The 20,632-nt window shown below is 40.3% G+C and overlaps 1 protein-coding gene across 1 annotated transcript in view; it reads left to right on the top strand.

Moving 5' to 3' along the window:
- Positions 1-20,632, top strand: part of LOC101390553 (chondroitin sulfate proteoglycan 4-like) — a 65,870-nt gene that overhangs the window by 18,456 nt on the left and 26,782 nt on the right. Inside the window, exons 6-7 of the mRNA XM_004423027.2 lie at positions 15,423-15,621; positions 19,068-19,199. Of these exons, the coding sequence (XP_004423084.1) occupies positions 15,423-15,621; positions 19,068-19,199 (331 nt within the window). The remainder of the gene's footprint in view (positions 1-15,422; positions 15,622-19,067; positions 19,200-20,632) is intronic.

Raw genomic sequence — 20,632 nt, 5'->3', positions numbered from 1 at the left:
TGGCGGCGTAAGCAGACTCTGAAGTCACCTCCTCCCGCGGACACAGCCAATTTACAACTACTCATGGAAAAATTACCCCTGAGACAGAACTGAAAACTGGATAAGAGGAACTCCTGCAACAACGAACAATCCTAACTGAGGTGGAAGAGGCAGAGACTCCCTTCTGGAGAGGAAGAACGCCGCCTTCACAAGCCGCCAGCTTCACGGCCGCCGGGAGCAGCTCACAGATACGCAGCCTCCCTGGAGGCGCGGGGCCCTGAGCCGGGAGCGCCCCCGCTGTGGGCATTTTGTGGACCCAGCACAATCGAGACCAGCGGCATAATATCTGACTATGCCTGCTACTAAAGCATTGGGGAGCACCCCCAGAAAAGCTGGCTCGCAAAGAAACTAAAACTGGCTCTTAAAGGGCCCGCGCGCAAACTCACCCGTTTCAGAAAGCATCCTAAAATCGCCAGAAAGAAAGGTGCACAGTGCTTTGGTGACAAGAGACTCACCTAATAGGACCTGAGTGCATCTCGGTGAGGGGTGAGACCTCTCCAGGGACTGGGACATTGGTGGCGGCCATTGTTGTGGCCTGGTGTGAGCGTGCTGACACAGACGCCATTGGAGTTCTCCCTGAGCCCTGCTAGCCCAGGGTCTGTCCCACCTGCTAGAGCACCGATTTAATCCAGCTCAGCCAGGGCAGGCAGCCCACCCTAGAGAATGGCCCCACCCAACAACAAGCCCTCAGGCAACTTGTGGGCCTGCATAGATTGGTGACTGGATTCTCTGCAGCCTGGCAACTGAGCCGACTTCAGCGGGGCAGGGTGTGCACAAGGAGCAGGTGGAGAGTGTGGGGCGGTGGCAGAGTGTGTGGGGCTCCCGCTGTGGAGAGACTGGGTCTGCTTGGGGAGGTTGGGGCGCTCACACGGGGCAGGACTGTGTTGACTGTGTGTGTGGACCTGTGGGCGGCAGGGCTTCTCAGCTGCAGAAGGCTTGTGCTTCTCAAAGACCCACAGAGGAGGTTTGCTCCACCTTCCAAAACCTGAAACAATTGGGTGCTCCTGTGCCTGAGGCCAGCCCCACCCAGCTGCAATCCTCAGAGAGCTGACAAGAGACCTAATAGGCTAGAGGCTTACAGCAATTGTAAGGCCCTGAGCCTAACAACCTGCCATGCTGGGGGCCTACTCACTTAAAAGAAATACTGCAACACAAATGTGGTATTAGAACTTGCAGCCAACTGTGCTGGGGCTCCCCACACCTGATAAAGAGACTGAAGGGCCCACAACAACTACAAGCAGCTGAGCATTACAACAGCTGGCCAGGAGCATAACTCAGCCTCCCTGGGCGCCTATAGGGAGAGCTAACAGGCCACAATAGAAGGACACACGTAGCCCACATAGGGGTCTCCCCTGGAACATTAAGAACTGAGGGAAGCACACTGGAAGCCTCCTAAGGCATCACTTACATAAGGTCACCTATCCAAGAGCAGGAGACGTAGCTGACCTACCTAATACGTAGACACAAGCACAGGGAAAGAGGCAAAATGAGGAGGCAAAAGAATACATTCCAAGTAAGGGAACAGGACAAAACCCCAGAAAAGGAACTAAGTGAAACAGAAATGAGCAACCTACCTGACAGAGAGTTCAAACTAAGAGTGTTAAGGATGCTCACTGATCTGGGGAGAAGAATAGATGAACTCAGTGAGAATGTCAACAAAGAAATGGAAGATATAAAAAAGAACCAATCAGAAATGAAGAATACAATACTGGAAATGAAAAATTCATTAGAGGGACTCAAAAGCAGAGTAGAGGATACAGAAGAACAGATCTGTGAGCTGGACGAAAGACTAGAAGAAATTACCCAAGGTGAACAGGTAAAAGAGAAAAGAATTAAAAAGAGTGAGGACAGTCTAAGGGACCTCTGGGACAACATCAAGCGCACTAACATCCATGTTATAGGTGTCCCAGAAGGAGAAGAGTGAGACAAGGGGGCAGAGAATCTATTTCAAGAAATAATAGATGAAAACTTCCCTAACCTAAGGAAGGAAACAGACATCGAGGTACAGGAAGCACAGAGAGCACCAAACAAGATAAACCCAAAGAGGCCCACACCAAGACACATCATAATCAAAATGTCCAAAATTAAAGATAAAGAGAGAATCCTAAAAGCCACAAGAGAATGTCAAGTTACATACAAAGGAAACCCCATAAGGCTATCAGCTGACTTCTCAGCAGAAACCTTACAGGCTAGAAGAGAATGGCACGATATATTTAAAGTGCTGAAAGGAAAAAACTTACAGCCAAGAATACTCTACCTAGCAAGGTTATCATTCAAAATGGAAGGAGAGATCAAAATGTTCCCAGGTAAGCAAAAATTAAAGGAGTTTGTCACCAAGAAACCAGTGCTACAAGAAATGTTAAAGGGACTGATTTAAGGGGAAAAGAGAAGACCACAAATAGGAAAAATTATCTATTTCCATGATTAGAACTTAATGGATACAAATGCACAAAAAAAAAGGTTAGATATGATATCAAAAACATAAAAGGAGGGAGGAGGGGAGTTAAAGAGTACAGCTTTCAGACAGAGGTCAAACTAAAGTGACCATCAATTCTGTATAGAAGAAGAAAGGAACAGAGAAGGACTACTAAAACACTGAGGGAAAAAAAAAAAAAGTTAAAAAATGGCAGTAAGTACATACTTATCAATAGCTACTTTAAACGTCAATGGACTAAATGCTCCAATTAAAAGGCATAGGGTGGCTGACTGGATAAAAAAACAAGACCCATATATATGCTGCATACAAGAGACACACTTCAGACCTAAAGACACTCACAAACTGAAAGTGAAGGGATGGAAAAAGATACTCCACGCAAATGGCAATGAAAAGAAAGCTGGGGTAGCAGTACTCATATCAGACAAAATAGACTTTAAAACAAAAACTGTAAAAAGAGACAAAGAAGGGCATTACGTAATGATCAAGGGAACAATCCAACAAGAGGATAGAACACTTGTAAATATCTACGCACCCAATGTAGGTGCACCTAAATATATAAAGCAATTATTAACAGACATAAAAACAGAAATAGACAGTAACACAATAATAGTAGGGGACTTTAACACTCCACTTACACCAACGGATAGATCATCCAAACTGAAGATCAATAAGGAAACATTGGCCTTAAATGACACACTAGAACAGATGGACCTAGTAGATATATACAGAGCATTCCATCCAAAAACCGAAGAATACATGTTCTTTTCAAATGCACATGGAAAATTCTCCAGGATTGATCACATATTAGGCCACAAGACAAGTCTCCATAAATTTAAGAAGATTGAAATAATACCAACCATCTTTTCTGACCACAACGGTATGAAACTAGAAATCAACTATAGGAAGAAAATCAGAAAAGCCACAAATACGTGGAGATTAAACAAAATGCTACTGAACAACGACTGGGTTAACGAAGAAATCAAAGAAGAAATCAAAAAATACCTGGAGGCAAATGAAAATGAAAATACGACATGCCAGAATTTATGGGATACAGCAAAAGCGGTTCTAAGAGGGAAGTTTATAGTGATACAGGCTTATCTCAACAAACAAGAAAAATCTCAAATAAACAATCTAACAATGCACCTAAAGGAACTGGAAAAAGAAGAACAAACAAAGCCCAAAATCAGTAGAAGAAGGGAAATAATAAAAATCAGAGCAGAAATAAATGAAATAGAGACCAAAAAAACAATAGAAAAAATTAATAAAACCAAGAGCTGGTGCTTTGAAAAGATCAACAAAATTGACAAACCTTTAGCTAGACTCACCAAAAAAAAGAGAGAGAAGGCACAAATAAGTAAAATCAGAAATGAAAGAGGAGAGGTTACAACAGACAAATCAGAAATACAAAAGATTATAAGAGAATACTATGAAAAACTGTATGCCAACCAATTCGACAATCTGGAAGAAATGGATAAATTCTTAGAATCATACAACCTTCCAAAACTGGATCAAGAAGAAGTAGAGAATTTGAATAGACCAATCACCAGTAAGGAGATCGAAACAGTAATCAAAAAGCTCCCCAAAAATAAAAGTCCAGGACCAGATGGCTTCCCTGGTGAATTCTACCAAACATTCAAAGAAGACTTAATACCTATCCTTCTCAAACTCTTCCAAAAAATTGAGGAGGGGGGGAAGCTCCCTTACTCATTCTACGAAGCTGACATTACCCTGATACCAAAACCAGACAAGGACAACACAAAAAAAGAAAATTACAGGCCAATATCACTGATGAACATCGATGCAAAAATCCTCAACAAAATACTAGCAAATCGCATACAACAATACGTTAAAAAGATTATACACCATGATCAAGTGGGATTTATTCCAGGGATGCAGGGATGGTTTAACATTCGCAAATCAATCAATGTGATACACCACATTAATAAAATGAAGAATAAAAATCACATGATCATCTCAATAGATGCAGAGAAAGCATTTGACAAGATACAGCATCCATTTATGATAAAAACTCTGAATAAAATGGGTATAGAAGGAAAGTACCTCAACATAATAAAGACCATATATGACAAACCCACAGCTAATATCATCCTCAATGGTGAAAAACTGAACAGTATCCCTCTAAGAACAGGAACCAGACAAGGATGCCCACTGTCACCACTCCTATTTAACATAGTACTGGAAGTCCTAGCCAGAGCAATCAGGCAAGAGAAAGAAATAAAAGGGATCCAAATTGGAAAGGAAGAAGTGAAACTGTCACTATTTGCAGATGACATGATTTTATATATAGAAAACCCTAAAGAATCCACCAGAAAACTTTGAGAAGTAATAAACGAATATGGTAAAGTTGCAGGATACAAAATCAACATACAAAAATCAGTTGCATTTCTGTACACTAACAACGAAGTAGCAGAAAGAGAAATTAAGAATACCATCCCATTTACAATTGCAACAAAAAGAATAAAATACCTAGGAATAAACTTAACCAAAGAGCTGAAAGATCTGTACACCAAAAACTATAAAACATTTCTGAAAGAAATCGAAGAAGACACAAAGAAATGGAAAGATATTCCGTGCTCTTGGATTGGAAGAATTAACATAGTTAAGATGTCCATACTTCCTAAAGCCATCTATAGATTCAATGCAATCCCTATCAAAGTTCCAACAACATTTTTCACAGAAATAGAACAAAGAATCCTAAAATTTATATGGAACAACGAAAGACCCCAAATAGCTAAAGGAATCCTGAGAAAAAAGAACAAAGCTGGAGGTATCACACTCCCTGATTTCAAAATATACTACAAAGCTATAGTAACCAAAACAGCATGGTACTGGCACAAAAACAGACACACAGATCAATGGAATAGAATCGAAAGCCCAGAAATAAACCCACACATTTATGGACAGCTGATCTTTGACAAAGGAGCCAAGAACATACAATGGGGAAAAGAAAGTCTCTTCAACAAATGGTGTTGGGAAAACTGGATAGCCACATGCAAAAAAATGAAAGTAGACTCTTACCTTACACCATACACAAAAATTAACTCCAAATGGATTAAAGACTTGAATGTAAGACCTGAAACTGTGAAACTTCTAGAAGAAAACGTAGGCAGTATGCTCTTCGACATCAGTCTTAGCAACATCTTTTCAAACACCACGTCTGACAGGGCAAGAGAAACAATAGAAAAAATAAACAAATGGGACTACATCAAACTAAAAAGCTTCTGCACAGCAAAGGAAACCATCAACAAAACGAAAAGACAACCTAACAATTGGGAGAAGATATTTGCAAACCATACTTCTGATAAGGGCTTAATCTCCAAAATATATAAAGACTCATGCATCTCAACAACAAAAAAACTACCAACCCAATTAAAAAATGGGCAAAGGAGCTGAACAGACATTTCTCCAGAGAAGATATACAGATGGCCAACAGACACATGAAAAGATGTTCAAAATCACTAACTATCAGGGAAATGCAAATCAAAACTACAATGAGATATCACCTCACGCCCGTCAGAATGGCTATAATTAACAAGACAGGAAACAACATGTGTTGGAGAGGATGTGGAGAGAAGGGAACTCTCATACACTGCTGGTGGGAGTGCAAACTGGTGCAGCCACTATGGAAAACAGTATGGAGATTCCTCAAAAAATCAAGGATACAGCTACCATATGATCCAGCTATTCCACTGTTGGGTATTTATCCAAAGAACTTGAAAACACCAATTTGTAAAGGTACATGCACCCCTGTGTTCATTGCAGCATTATTCACAATAGCCCAGACTTGGAAGCAACCTAAGTGCCCATCAAGGGACGAATGGATAAAGAAGATGTGGTATATATACACAATGGAATACTACTCAGCCATAAGAAGCGATGAAATCCAGCCATTTGTGACAACATGGATGGATATTGAGGGTATAATGCAAAGTGAAATAAGTCAGAGGGAGAAGGTCAAATACCGTATGATTTCCTTCATTAAGTAGTAGATAATAACAACAATAAACAAACACATAGAGACAGAGATTGGATTGGTGGTTACCAGAGGGGAAGGGGGGAGGGAGGAGGGTGAAAGGGATAATTCAGTACATGTGTGTGGTGACGGGTTGTAATTAGTATTTTGGTGGTGAACATGATGTAATCTATGCAGAAATAGAAGTACAATGATGTACACCTGAAATTTTTTTTTTTTTTTTTTTTTTTTTTTATTTTTCCCCCCAAAGCCCCAGTGGATAGTTGTATGTCGTAGCTGCACATCCTTCTAGTTGCTGTACGTGGGACTCGGCCTCAGGATGAACGGAGAAGTGGTGCCTCGATGCGCACCCGGGATCCGAACCCGGGCCACCAGCATCGCAGCGCGCGCACTTAACCACCAAGCCACAGGGCCGGCCCATACACCTGAAATTTTTACAATGTTATAAACCAATGTTACTGCAATAAACAAAAAATTTTTTTAAAAAATTAAAAAAATAAAAAAAAATAAAGTCAATGTGTCTGAAATCTGGAGGTGACTAGGCACTACTGTAGGACATATTAACTAGTCATGTAAAGATGTAGAAGTTTTGGTAGGATTTGCCTGATTGTTTTAAAATAGAAGAAATCTCAAGAACTTGTTTCTTCAGTTGTAGGTAAAGGTCATGGTGCTGTATCAATGAGAATCTTTCCATGCTAAGGTGTTTTGGCTCATTTGCCGAAAATGATTTTTTCTTTGTTTAAATTATGACTGTTGTGAACAGAGCCTTTTGAGATTTCAATGATTTCTGGTCATATGGTGCAGAATATAGTTGCAGGTCTCCTTAACCATGGGTGTGTTACCTCCTCTGGGAAGCCTGGTCAGACTCTGGCTCCCCAGGCTTCTAGAAGCAGCGTCACAGAGGCTTCCCTGAACAGGCAGCAGAAAGAGCGCTGTGCCGTTCTCTGTCCTTCCACCCTGCTTTATTGTCCTTTGAGTGCCCATCACTCTCTGATATTAAGCAAATAATCTATTGTTTGTCTCCTCCCATAAATGTAAGCTCTGTTTGGAAGGGACTTTGTCTTTTCCTTGTGGCACCTCAGTGCCTGGCATAGTACCTGGGACATAAATATGGAATGCCTAAGTGCCCTCACAGAGCTTCTGTTCAGTGGGGAAGGCAATAAAATTATGTGATAAACAGAGTGATGATCTGTTGTATTTTTCTGCAAAGCATTTAAGGGGACAGAGAGTGATGGGGTTAGAGAATGCTGACATTGCAGAGAGGGTGGTGAGGGAAGGTCTCTCCAAGGAAGGGACACTTGAGCGGAGGCCTGTGGGTCAGGGGTTCCCAAGACCTCCCCAGGTTTGTTGATTAGCAAGGACTTATAAGACTCAGCATATAGTCAAACTCATGGCTAAGATTTATTACAGCAAGGGATACAAAGAAAATAAGCACAGGGGAAAGGCACCTGACATGAAGCCCAGAGGAAACTAAGTCAGGCTCTCAGTCAGTCCTCTCGCAGTGAAGTCACAAAGGATGCACTTAATTCTTCCAGCAATGAGTTGTGACAACACACAGGAAGCGTTGTCTACCAGGTAGGCTCATTAGATACTGAGTGCCAAGATTTTTACTGGGGGTTGGTCAGGGGGGCATCCTCTGCCTAGTATGTACCAGAATGCCAGACTCTCAGAAGGAAAGCAGGTGTCCAGCACAAACCACATTGTTTGTGCAAACAGTTTCAATACAGTGAGCCACTCTTATCATTTAGGGGAAGTTTTAGATCGGCACAGGAAACTGTTTAACAGCCAAGTTCCCAGATGCCAGCCAAGGGCCAACCTTGCAAGCAGGCCTAAGGAAAGGCATTTTTACACCCACCATGTCTCCTCTTTTTTTGAATACAGGAGGGGGTGGGGGTGATTAGGTGGAAGAGTAAGGAGCCATAAGAATATTAGCGGGAAGAGCATTCCCAGCAAAAGAATAATCCAAAGCAAAGGTCGTCAGTCTGTAGCGTGCCTGGCATGTTTGAGGACATGAAAAGCTCAGAGTGACCAGAGCAGATGGAGGGAGAAGGAGAGTGGTAAGACATTAGGTTCCATGGTGAGAGTTGATGTCTGGGCATAAGGACCCCCCACGCCTGACCGTTTCATTCCATTGCCTTCCAGAGATAGTGGTGGGGAAGTGGGCCAGCATTATTGAGCCCCTGCTGTAAGCCAGGCTCAGTTCTGAAAGCATCACATGCAATCTCTCATTCAATTCTCTCAACAACCCTTGACATAGAATGAGGATTAAGTAGACACAGGGCATAGAAAGGGTAAGTCACTTTACCAGGGTCATAGAGTTAGTAAGAGAGAGAACAGGATTTGAGCCCAGGTGGTCTGCTATCCACATTGGGAATGATCTGGAATAGTGTTTTAAAACTCAAGTTGCAACCTATTAGTAGGCTGTGAAATTAATTGAGTGGATCAGGACCAATATTTTAAAAACAAATTAAATAGAATAAAATAGAATAGAATAGGTCGTATCAGAGTGCACTGTGTATAGTGAGAGTAAGTATTGTTTTATGCAACTTTTGCTTCAGATGAATATATACATATATATATATAGGATTTTAAACATACACACATGCAAATATACATATGTGTACTAAGTTGCTGTGCAAAGTGTATTCCTTACTTTGGGTGCTAATCAGAAAACATTGTGAGCCACTGATCCAGCAAAGCTAAATGTTCTTATATGGATAAATCACTTTTTTTCGCCACTCTTTTGTTTCTGGGGCCGTTTACAGGTTGGGTAAAGTCCCAGGAGTTCATTTGTGGAAATTTATATTTACCAGGACACCTAGAAACAGGTACCATAGGATTATAACAGAGTTGATGCCACCTATAACAGCCCCCCCACCAAATACCCCTTCATCAGGATAGTTTAGCACATGTTAGAGGTCTCTGTGTTGGGGGGGCATGTCAAATCGTTGCCGCCAGCTTTGAAGTCTCCCTGCAACTGCCCATCATCCTAGCCCCGCCTGCCAGGTTAACCTGCCTGCCCAGACGCTGCTGTCTGCTTTGTTCTTTCCAGCAGGAAAGGAGTTGGGGCTGGAAAGACAAGGTACATTGTCAGCAAACCTGGCTGGTTTACTTTAGGTCCTGCTATTGTGGCCCAAAGTCATGGTGAGAAGGGGAAATAGAGAAAAGTAAGAACATAATAAATTATAAAATTTTAAATATTGGAAGAAAGAGGAGTGTAGACTAGGGCGTATAATTACAATATTGCTTTCCTATCATATATAGTATAATGTGATTGAAATTGCTTTAAGGATTTTAGAGTAATGAAATATTGTGTACTGAAATTTCATGATATAGTTATGATGTCTATTATCAATCTCAGCATAAATTAGACTTGATGACAAAGAGCCAAGAGGCAGGCAGGAATTGGTCTTGCTGGTTTTGATTGCCTGTATTGGCAGTTAATGACATCTAAGACATCTTTACTTTCTGCCCTTAGTTATTTTTTATTGGAGTGTGATATCTCTATCATATTCATGAGAATATATAATAACGATGGCAAATGAGCGTAGAAAACTTCCTGGAAAGACTGTGTGTGTTGGACATATTGCAAGGTGTTCTCACAAATTGGCAATTATTAATACAATTAAAGACTTGTCACACATCGGGCTTGTTAACTTTCTGAAAACTAATGTATAAAGCACATACGTTTCATCACAATAGCAGAGCTGTGGGAGTGCATTTTCCAATAACAGATAGTTTCTCCAAAGCTATGGTTGCTGGTTACTTCTTTCCAGGCAAAGGTTCAAATTTAGGGGATTATTTCAGACAGTGATTTTTCTTTTTCTAGATTTCAGAGCATATCAAATGGTAATAATAACTATCATTTACATGATCATTAGTGATAGCCAGTGCTTACATAGCACTTAACTCTGTGCCTGGCATTGTTCTAAGCACTTTACACGTATTTACTCATTTAATCTTCAACAACTCTGTGGGAGACAATTTCTACTTTAAGGATGAGGAATCTGAGGCCCAGAGAGGCTTAGACACTTGCCCAAGGTCAACAGTGGAAGAGCTGCTGGTGGGCAGTCAGTGGCAGAGCGAGGATGACAGTGTTTGCTCGTAACCAGGACGTTCCCCTGCCTCTTCCTTCACAGTTACAGTTCAGAAGCCCAAGGACCTGGTGAAGTAGATACAACAAGAATTGCTCTTATTCTCATTTTAAAGAAGAAAGAAAGCTCCAGAGGTTAAGTGACTTGCCCAAAATAACCAGGTTAGGTAATGGCAGAGTCTGGGGCAAAGGCAGTTATAAATATGAATTCATAAGGCCTCTGTATTATTTAGCATTCTCCAGAGAAACATAACCAATAGGGTGTTTGTGTATATAATGATATATCTATATTATATCATATAAATATATAGATATTTATGTATCTATATAAAGAGATGGATATCTATCCCTTTATATAGAAAATAAATCCCTATATATATATTTGGCTTATGTGATTACAGAGGTGGGCAAGTCCCGAGATCTATAGGGTGAGTCGGCAAGCTGGAGACCCAGGAGAGCCAATGGTTTAGTTCCAGTCTGAGTTGAAAGGCCTGAGACCCAGGAAAGTCGATGGTATAGTTCCCATACGTAGGTCAACAGGAGGAGCTGATGTCCCAGTTCAAAGGCAGTCAGGCAGGAAAGAATTCTCTTTACTAGGGAGAGGATCAGCCTTTTTGTTCTACTCAGGCCTTCAACTGATTGTATGAGGCCCACCCACATAAGGGAGGAAATCTGCTTTACTCAGTCAACTGATTTAACTGGTAATGTCATCCAAAAACATCATCATAGAAACACCCAGAATAATGTTTGACCAAATATCTGGGTACCCTGTGGCCGAGTCAAGTTGACACATAAAATTAACCATCATGGCCTCTAGATTCTATGCTGTCTTTGATTTTTCAAACAGCATTTTCTCAAGACCTTAAGAGTATCCCACATGACCACTCACTCTCCTCACTTGTCATTGGAGCTTGGAGGAGGTGGCAAGAAGGGTCATCTGCAGTCTACTTGGGAGAAGGAAGTGGGAGGATAGGAGGTAGAGCTGCTGATAGCATCTCAGACTCTGGATGAAAGTTCAAAGGCAGAAATCTGAATGTTAACCACTCCGTCTCAGCATTTCCAATACACTTCTTCTCCTGAAGTACTTTAACCAACATTTCCTTAAACCACAGGACTTGTGGCTGGCTGATCTCCAGGGCCATTCAGTGGTACCAGAGATCATTTCCGTCTTGACAAACTGGAGTTAGGAATTGGAGTTAGACCACCTCGGGTGAATCCTTTGCATTTTACTTTGAAATATGTTCTACTGAGTACTTTTGTATTCGCGCAGCCCAGTGATTTTTTGCATACCTGATAAAATATATTTGTGTCCACAAGGGGGCTTCATTTTCTTATTTTTCAACTTCTGCTTTCAATAATACTGTTCGTTTTGGTTTGGTGTTGTTTTTTATACCAAAAATAGAACCACTTGCTTGTTTCTGATAAGCACTTGTCATCACTAAAAAGAGCTTTGAGAGCTAGGGACAGTGGAATGACTGACAGCCCAGAAGGGTCAAATAGTATGGTAGTGAATTCCTGAATATTTCGCATCCCTCATGAGAAACTCAAAGGTCTGGGTTTTTAAATATTAGGATCATAATTAGGATTATATTGGATTATAATTAGGTTTCTAAATCCCATTAACCTCCTGTATGAGTTAAAGGCAAATTAAAAAGAAATTATTCCAATTAATGTGTTAATCTTTTCAGATATTTATTCCTTAAACCCATTATTTCTTGGGCTTTGGATTACTTTTAATTCTGAATTCAAGTTTGGGGTCATTGTTTTTCTTCCCCCCATCTATCTGAAGTTTCCATTACCAATGTCTGGGCACTAGATCAGGCCTCACCGAAAGCAATGGGGCTGTTAAATGAACTAAATTTGGTTCCAGTGGAAATGAAGACCTGAGGTTACTAGCTTTTGTTTTGAGTGGCAGGTTTTCCATTTGTTTTGGAAGATGGTATATTCTAGAGGCAAGAGGGGGCAAAAGCAGTGTTTCACAGAAGAGTAACTGCAGTGGAAAACATGCTTCATCCAGCTTTTGTATGCATGGTATTGGAAAAAATGAATATCTGCGAGTCACGGGAAGAGAAATGGCAATACATTTCCAAATCAGTCTGAGTTCTTGAAGAAATGAGAATAAGATACATGGATGGATTTTAAAATGTAAGAAGTGAAAAACTAGAATGAGTGGGCTTGAAATTTTGTTAAACAGTCTAATCTGCATATTTTATAGAAACTGTAGCCTTTCCATGGATTAACTGAAGGCCAAAACCTTATAATTTAAACATTAAGTTGATTCGCATTTCTGGTAGATATTAAAAAATTGATGTACTTAGAGTTTAGGGCTGAAAAATCCTCAGTGGGCATATTCCAAATGCCAAGCTATAGCAGCATCCATTGACAACACAATCAATAAACAGATAAACTACTCACCCCAAGTTATAGGGGAATGCTGTGGGATCAAACAAAATCTGCAGTACATGTTATAGAATGGCCTCTATCGTAGTAATCATCACACGCCAAATGACTTAAGAAATATTAAAAAAATCACATCCATCCTCAGAGCCAAATGTGATGAAGAAGATGGGTAACATAAAGCTAATATTTATTGAATGCTTACTATGTGCAAGGTGAAGCTTGTTCTAAGTACTTTACATATCTTAAATCACTCACTATACAAAATAATCCTGTCATTCCTGGTTTACTGATGAGGAAATTAAGGCACAGAGAAATTAAAAAATGTGCCCAAGGTTACACAGCTAAAGTGGCATATCATGCCTAATACGAAAATGTGGGAATCCTGTATACTTTCTGATCTCCCTTTCTCAAATTCTTTTTAAATAGTTACTAGATGATGAGTGGGCATGAATTAAGTTATTTCATAAACTGCCTGTTCTACTGAGGAAAACAGCCCCTTAGACCAGAGAGATTATCTATTAAGTCATTTAGGATTGAATTTTTAAACAAGTTTGGTAACAAGCATGGAAGATGATAAGGTTCTAGTCAGAGAGCAAAGAATGCCACACAAGCTTAGGAATGTGCATAGTGTTTCTGTGGGGAAGATGTTTATAAATATACATAGCAATGTAAAAATTTAGTTAGTGATAAAGCAGCCCATTTTTAGTGTTAGTGAAATATCATGTGACTGCATGATTATAGAAACTCAAAACAGCCTAATTCCATCAGATGTGATTTGATGTCTAAATAAGTATTTTAAAGTCAACATGTTCTAGACTGGACTCCTGATCTTACTTCCCAAAGCCACTCTCCCGGCAGCTCTCCTTATTTTAGTTGACGGTGGTAATCCATCCTTCCAGGTGCTGAGCCCAAACCATGGGGTCCTTCTTGCCACCTTTCCTTCTTCCACATCTCACCACATCTAACTCATCAGAAACTGTTAGCTTTACCTTCAACACAGCCCCAGAATTCGACCGCTTCTTACCACTTGACAACTTCCAGCCACTCTCTTCTCTCATCTCTCTCCGGGATTTTGCAGTCGCCTCCTGACTGTTCTCCCTGCTTCCACCCTTGTCCTCCCACAGTCTATTCTTGACACAGAAGCCACAGGGATTCAGTTAAGACCTAAGTCAGACCAGGTTACTCTTCACCAGGTTACTCAGGTTACTGGTTAGACCAGGTTACTCATCACCACGTGATGATACCCGATTGCACTCAAGTAAAAGCCACAGTTCTTACAGCGGCATTCAAGACCTCCCACCACGTTTAATCATCTCCTTTTACTCTTCCTCTCTCTTCTCCTGCTCCTGCCACGCTGACTTCTTTGCTGCTCCTCAAACAGACGAGGCTCGCTCCCGCCTTAGGGCTGCTCCCTCTATCTGGGTGTTCTTCCCCACCTATCCATGTGGCTCCTCCACCTCCCTCCAGTTTCCCTCAAATGCGCTCCTACTTAACATTCTCCCACTCCTGAGCCCCTTATTTAGCTTTGTTTTAAATTTTTTCATAGTGCCTGTGACCTTCTAAGGGACTATATGATTCATTTCTTTATTGTGCCTCTTGTTTCTTCCCTGCATTCCTTCATCCTCTCCTGCTGGAATGAATGCTCCATGAGGAAGGACTCTTTGTTTTGTTTGCTGATGGATTGCACGCACCCAGAACATTGCCTGGGACGTAGTATATGCTGCTAGATGATGAATTGTTGAATTAAGACATTTAAGCAATTTAAATAGATTTTAAATGTTATTGGAAAATAGAGACTATTACTCAGAAACAATTGTAGATAAGCTATCAGCACAGTAAATATTGCAAGGCCATAGGAGCCAGCTATTTGTTTTCCTGCAAGACAAGTAGGATAGAGGAGAATTTTTAAAATGTGCAATGTATGTTGTTCCCTCAAATATTTAAAAGCTGATGAAATCATTTCCTTCTTAAAATGATAAATAGAAATCCTTAAATCAGCCCTATGAGGTAGGTTCTGTGATTATCTGAGATTCCACATAGAATCTTAGCATATGCTTCATATGTAGCATATGCCAGGCATACAGAAGTGCTTAGTAACTATCAGTTTTTAGTATTATTATGCTTTAAATAATGCATATATGCATTAAATAATTTAATTATTAATTTTTAATTTAATTTAATTAATTTAATTTTGAATAAATAATTACGAATAGTATTTTTTATTGAAACCTCATAAACCTCATAAATTAAACAAACACTACAACATGCCTTGCATTTCGTCTGGCATTTAATTATATGTCTGTTTTGGATTAAGAAACCTCATGCTTTAAAAACACTGGTGAATGGCTTTAGTTTTTAAATCTTTCTGCAAGGTTCAGAGTATCATCGCTATCAGGTTTACTAGTGTGATGTGATTGGAATTGGTCTGTGCAATTGGAATTGGTTCTCTTCTTTTTAAGGTGTGGGTGAATTCTGTCACTGACATTACCAGTGGTGACCTCTGTGCAGAGGATGGGGACTCCTCCCCGCAGGACCTCACCTACTGGGTCACTCCACCGAGCAACGGGCATTTGGCTCTCAAGTCCTTTCCTGGACGAAGTATCCAGAACTTCACCCAGGCTCAAATCAACGAGGGCCAGCTAGTGTTTGTCCACACTGGTACGTCACAGAGAAAAACAATGTGAAACTAAATGTGTTTCAATCAGAGGTTAACACGATAGTCACACCTCCTAGTTGCTGACAGAAAACCACAAGCCATCTAGAAACTATCCGGGCTCTATTTTTTAAAAAGTGGCATGTTTTACTAAGGCTAATAATAGCAAACATTAGAAAGAACCTATAACTCACACATGGCGTTCTCACATTGTCGTGTAAGGTCTGTGCTCAAATAGAAGCTTCTCAGGGATCCTTTTCCTGACCACCTGCTAAAATAGCACCACTTCTCTGGTGACCTCCATCCCTTACCCTGACTACCTGGCACTGTGGTATAGACTGATTTGCATGTTTGTTTGTCTTCTGTCTTCCCCACTAGTATAAGTGCCACAAGAGCAGGATCTTAGTTTTGTTTGCTCTGGTATCCTCAGCACCTAGAAGAGTGACTGGATCGTGGAAGGGGCCTAATAAAAACTGTTGAAAGAATGAAATAATATTCAATGCTTGTCATGTGCCAGGTAATGTTCCAGATGCTAGCAACACATTAGTGAACAAAACAAACATATCTGTTAAATGAATGAACGCGTGAATGAGTGAACAAATGAATATAAGTGTAATTCTAAGAGACCCTGACATTAAAAGGCTTTTTTTCCTTCCTTCTGTTAATCAAAAAATCAATAAGCCAAACAGCCACTGTAAATCTGCGGAAGGCGCGATCCAGCCTGGCTTTGTGTCCAGGCTGCCCTTTGTCAGTGGACAGGGCAGGCGGGGTAGCAGCCCATGCCCAGCCTGCTGGAGGAAATGGGAGGGAGCATGAGCCAGCCCCACAAGATGGGAAAGCTGCAAGTCATATCTTTTCAGCCATTTTTAATTATCTTCTTTGAGAATATAGTGAAGAAAATAAAGATAAAACATCTAAATCCAAATGTAGTAATTTCCTGATTATCTTTACAGTTAATGCAAAGAATCCCCAAATACTCTGAAAATAATTTACTATGTGAATGCTCTCATATAGTGGTAACAAACCTGTAGCCTGGGGACCTGTGGGGTTACTTTTGTTGCAAGAAGATCCTAAATCTACCCACAGATGTGCCAAAGCATTGTTTCTAGACTGAGTGATCTTTTCCACATATATATGTTTCCATTTTTTAAATGTGTGCAGATAAGCTGATTAATAAAATACAATTTTATTATTTAAAGAGGCACTGAGTTGATAGGAGGTTTCTGCCCATTATGTGTGGTTTTGATTAGTAGATACGAAAAATCCAAGTATTATTAGGTGAAAGACTAGAAAATTTTTCATTTTTATGAAAAGATTATCATATTTTCAAAATGGAGAGACCTGTTCTAGAGACTTGCACAAGGGAAGTTTCCAATTTCTGAAACTGTGTAGTTTGCAATGGAAAGGAACTATTGACTCTCTGGCACCTGCTAGGCCCCCAGGAGGCACACATGATCGGTTTCATCTCATCGGCAGAAGTCCTCTAAGCAATCATTGGGAGTAATGACCCCATTTTAGAGATGAAGACATTTAGGCTCAGAAAGATGTAACTTGGTCTGACCCTGAAGCTGGGCTTTCTCTACCAGCTGCCCACCCATTGAGGGCAGAGTAGGTTGAAGAACTGAAATTACTATTTGCAATCAAGGATTAAAATAAAAATTAGCTCTCTGGATTGATTGATTTGTCAACTACCAGGTCAATATTCACTTTTGGCAAGTAGAGAAAACAATTTCTTCTGAAAAAGCAGGAAGGGAGTTGAAGGCAAGCTCTTTGAGAGCCAATCCATTACATTTTCTAAATGGATGTGGAGGCAATAATAGCCCTCAAAGTGACTGCAGATGGGTCTGTTGCTGAAACCAGCTGGTTCTCTCTGCTACATCTGTCCATCCATCAGCCCAAACAAAGGCTTAGGTTTAATTAGTCTGTTAGCATTTGATATTTGCAAAGTGCTCTGCCATTAATCTAATTCATTATTCCCCATAATAATCTAAGTAGGTTGATTAAGCCAAGATGTGAGAGGCTAAGTGATTTACGGTTGGCTTTCTGAGAGCACTGTCAGGAGAATCTGAGGTTGTACAAGATAAAGTCCACAGGTCACTCTGACTTTCACATGTGCCTCCTTTCTTCTCTTTGGTCATAATTAGCAAGATAGGGCATGCCCATATACTATTCTAGTATTTGTTTTGATATAATGCCTTTTGATTCCATTTCCATTTTGTTTCCGGATTCATGAAATGTTCAAAGGGCCTAATGGCAGAGAGCATTCTCTCCCTAATTTCATGTTTCATTAAATACAACTTTCAAAGTGCTATTTTCAGTAAAAACAAGCAGACAAACAAACAAACAAAAACTTGATTATAGGCCCCTGTTCTAAATTAGGCAGACTCAGAATTCTCTCTTTTTAAATCATGACTCTTGAGTGTATTGGGTAATTTTCTAAATTCTGTAACCTTTTTTATGGGGAATCAGAACTCTCTGGGTTTGCTTAGATAACAGACTTGAGCAACTGTTAAGCCATCGACCAGCCCTTTATTGAACAGTGTTATTAAGGGAGTACTTGTCCGTAATTGCAGAGTCGGACCATGCCTTCTTTGTTCCTTGCCACATGTCCCTGAGGGCAACAGAGAGGACATTTCTACCCATTACTTGATGCAAAGACCTGTGGGCCTCCAGATTTCCTGCTGGGGGAACATTTTCAAAGGGCAATGGGAATGTGGACATCGGGCTCTCTACATGGTGATCTTGCCTGGTACTCTGTGAGTCAGACTGGTAAAGCACTCCTGGGAACTGAATCGATAGGCGCCCGTCTCAATTTCTGTTATGCACAAGAGTTCATTTGTAACTTTACCGATATTACTAATCCCTTGACAGAAGTGTGAGAGTAGAATTCTCTTCTTGCAGGAATTTAACAAAAGCGGGTCTGGCTCTTTCCTCACTCTCTCTTTCCCCTCTTAGCAGAAAACAGCTAATTTGAGATAGATGAATAATTAGAAATTATTTGGGAGGAGGGGCTAAGTTTTATTTACTTCCCCTAGTTGTGATTTTCAGTATTATCAAACAAATATGATCAATATTTCAGAAATCGTTAGGGCATGTGCGTATGTGTGTGTGTTGCATGCGTGCATTACTTTTATGGTATAAATTGATTCCAAAATAATAAAATGCAGGTGATGAATATGTTTTAAAATTTAAAAAAAATTTTTGGAGGTTACATCTTTGCTTTCTTTTATTGTGTCATGGTGGGGAGAGGGATATGCATTTTAGACCTTTATTGACGTTCTTTTAACTTCGTGTTCTGACAATATTTGATTTGGTGAGCTCAGTGACTGTATTAACACACACTGCAGTTGACGGCATTGCTTTGCAGGGGGATCAGGTGGGAGAGAGGGTGAAAGTGGGTGGCTTTTGCAGAACAACCGTATTGACCAGAGTGTAATTTCTTCTTTTGAAGGAGCAAAGTCAGGAGGCTTTAATTTTCAGGTCACTGATGGTTTGAACTTGGCACCGCGACAAATTTTTAGCATCACAGCTCAAGCTCTGATCATTAGCTTAGAAGTAAACAGAGGACTGAGCATCTTTCCAGGTAAGATTTTTAACTTGAGTGAGTGTTTGGGTTTAAGTATTTTTCAATTTATTTAGAAAGTTCTACCTACATGGTATAAAGCATCATCTTCTACCATAGAGTGATACCAACAACCGTCATCAAGTCCCAGAGAGAATTCTCTCTTAGCAGGAATTTAGCAAAAGCAAGGCTGGGGCTTTCCACCCTCTCTCTCTGTCCCCTCTGCAGTTCCTCAGAAGAGGGCATGTTGGTGAAGGGCAACGAGGGGAGGAATCACTGGAGCAGCCATCTTTGTGGTCCATGTGCACTTTTTTCCTGCTCTCTCCTGAGGGTCCGTGAAGAAGCAAGGAGACCAGGCTCTGCAGGGACCATCTAGATCTCGGAGTTCTCTTTTTTTCAATATAAAACCCTGTGCATCAAGGGACTGTAGGGATTCCACTGAGTGCTTGCTTCGGGGCCCTGAGGCCTCTGGACTGCTGTTTGCCAAGAATCTCAGCCACGCTGAGATGGAAAGATTTAAGTGAGCATCTCTGGCTCAGTACCCTCGTTGCAGGGATAGGGAAAGATTTACTCAATGGCAGGAGGAATGAAAAAGGAGGAAAACAAATTTAAACTTGTTATTTCAAAAAAAAAAAAGCACCAACATAGCACAAGAAATAATAAAATTTATATTACATTTAAAAAAAAAACCTGTGCATCATGACGTTTAATTGACATGCATTACCAGTAAAACATAGATGAAGAAGGACACTATTCATTTTATTGATTATGGTTACTCTATGGTTACTCTAGCCAGTTGTTCTCAAGCCCTGGGAAGCTTTTAAAAATACTAATTTATTTTAAGTCCCAGGTGGTTCTGAAGTACAGCCAGGATTGAGAGCCACAGGGCTAGGCACTGTACTGGCCTTTTAATCCTTCCATCTATGTGAGGTAGGTGATATAGTCACAGGCAGCTGGCAGGATTTGTGGCTTAGAGAGATAATGTAACCTGGCTGTGCAACTAGTAAATGGTGGATAAAGCTCACATCGTTCTGTAGTAGACCTAGAGAGAAATTGCTCTTTGTAACTATTAAAAAAAAAAAAAAAAAAACAAACAATTTTTAGGAGAGATTTTGAAATTTTTAGTTGCTTTAAGCATTTGAGCTCCTGAAAAGGAACCTTATCAAAATGCAGAGAAGAGTATGTTCATACAGATTCTTCTATTCTAAAACCTTTTTATGTTCCATAATTTTTCTCTGAGAATAAGTATGATGCTTCTATAAATTTTTCAAGGCAATTAGGCTGCCATTTAGTGTTAAAAAAAAATAAGCAGATTACTGCACCCTTAGTAATCTGAAAAATATAGTCATCTATGGAAAAAAAAGTTCTAAAATCAGAGTAAATCTTGTTGCTGCAGAAGATTAAATATCTTTCATCTCCTCTGGCTAAACTCTGGTTTAGTAATTGAAGACAGT

The sequence above is a fragment of the Ceratotherium simum genome, chromosome 18, assembly GCF_057802395.1.
Source record: "Ceratotherium simum simum isolate JZ-2026a chromosome 18, ASM5780239v1, whole genome shotgun sequence".
Classification (NCBI taxonomy): Eukaryota; Metazoa; Chordata; class Mammalia; order Perissodactyla; family Rhinocerotidae; genus Ceratotherium; species Ceratotherium simum.
Note: the sequence above shows the minus strand (reverse complement) of the source record. Positions and strands in the feature narration are given on the sequence as shown.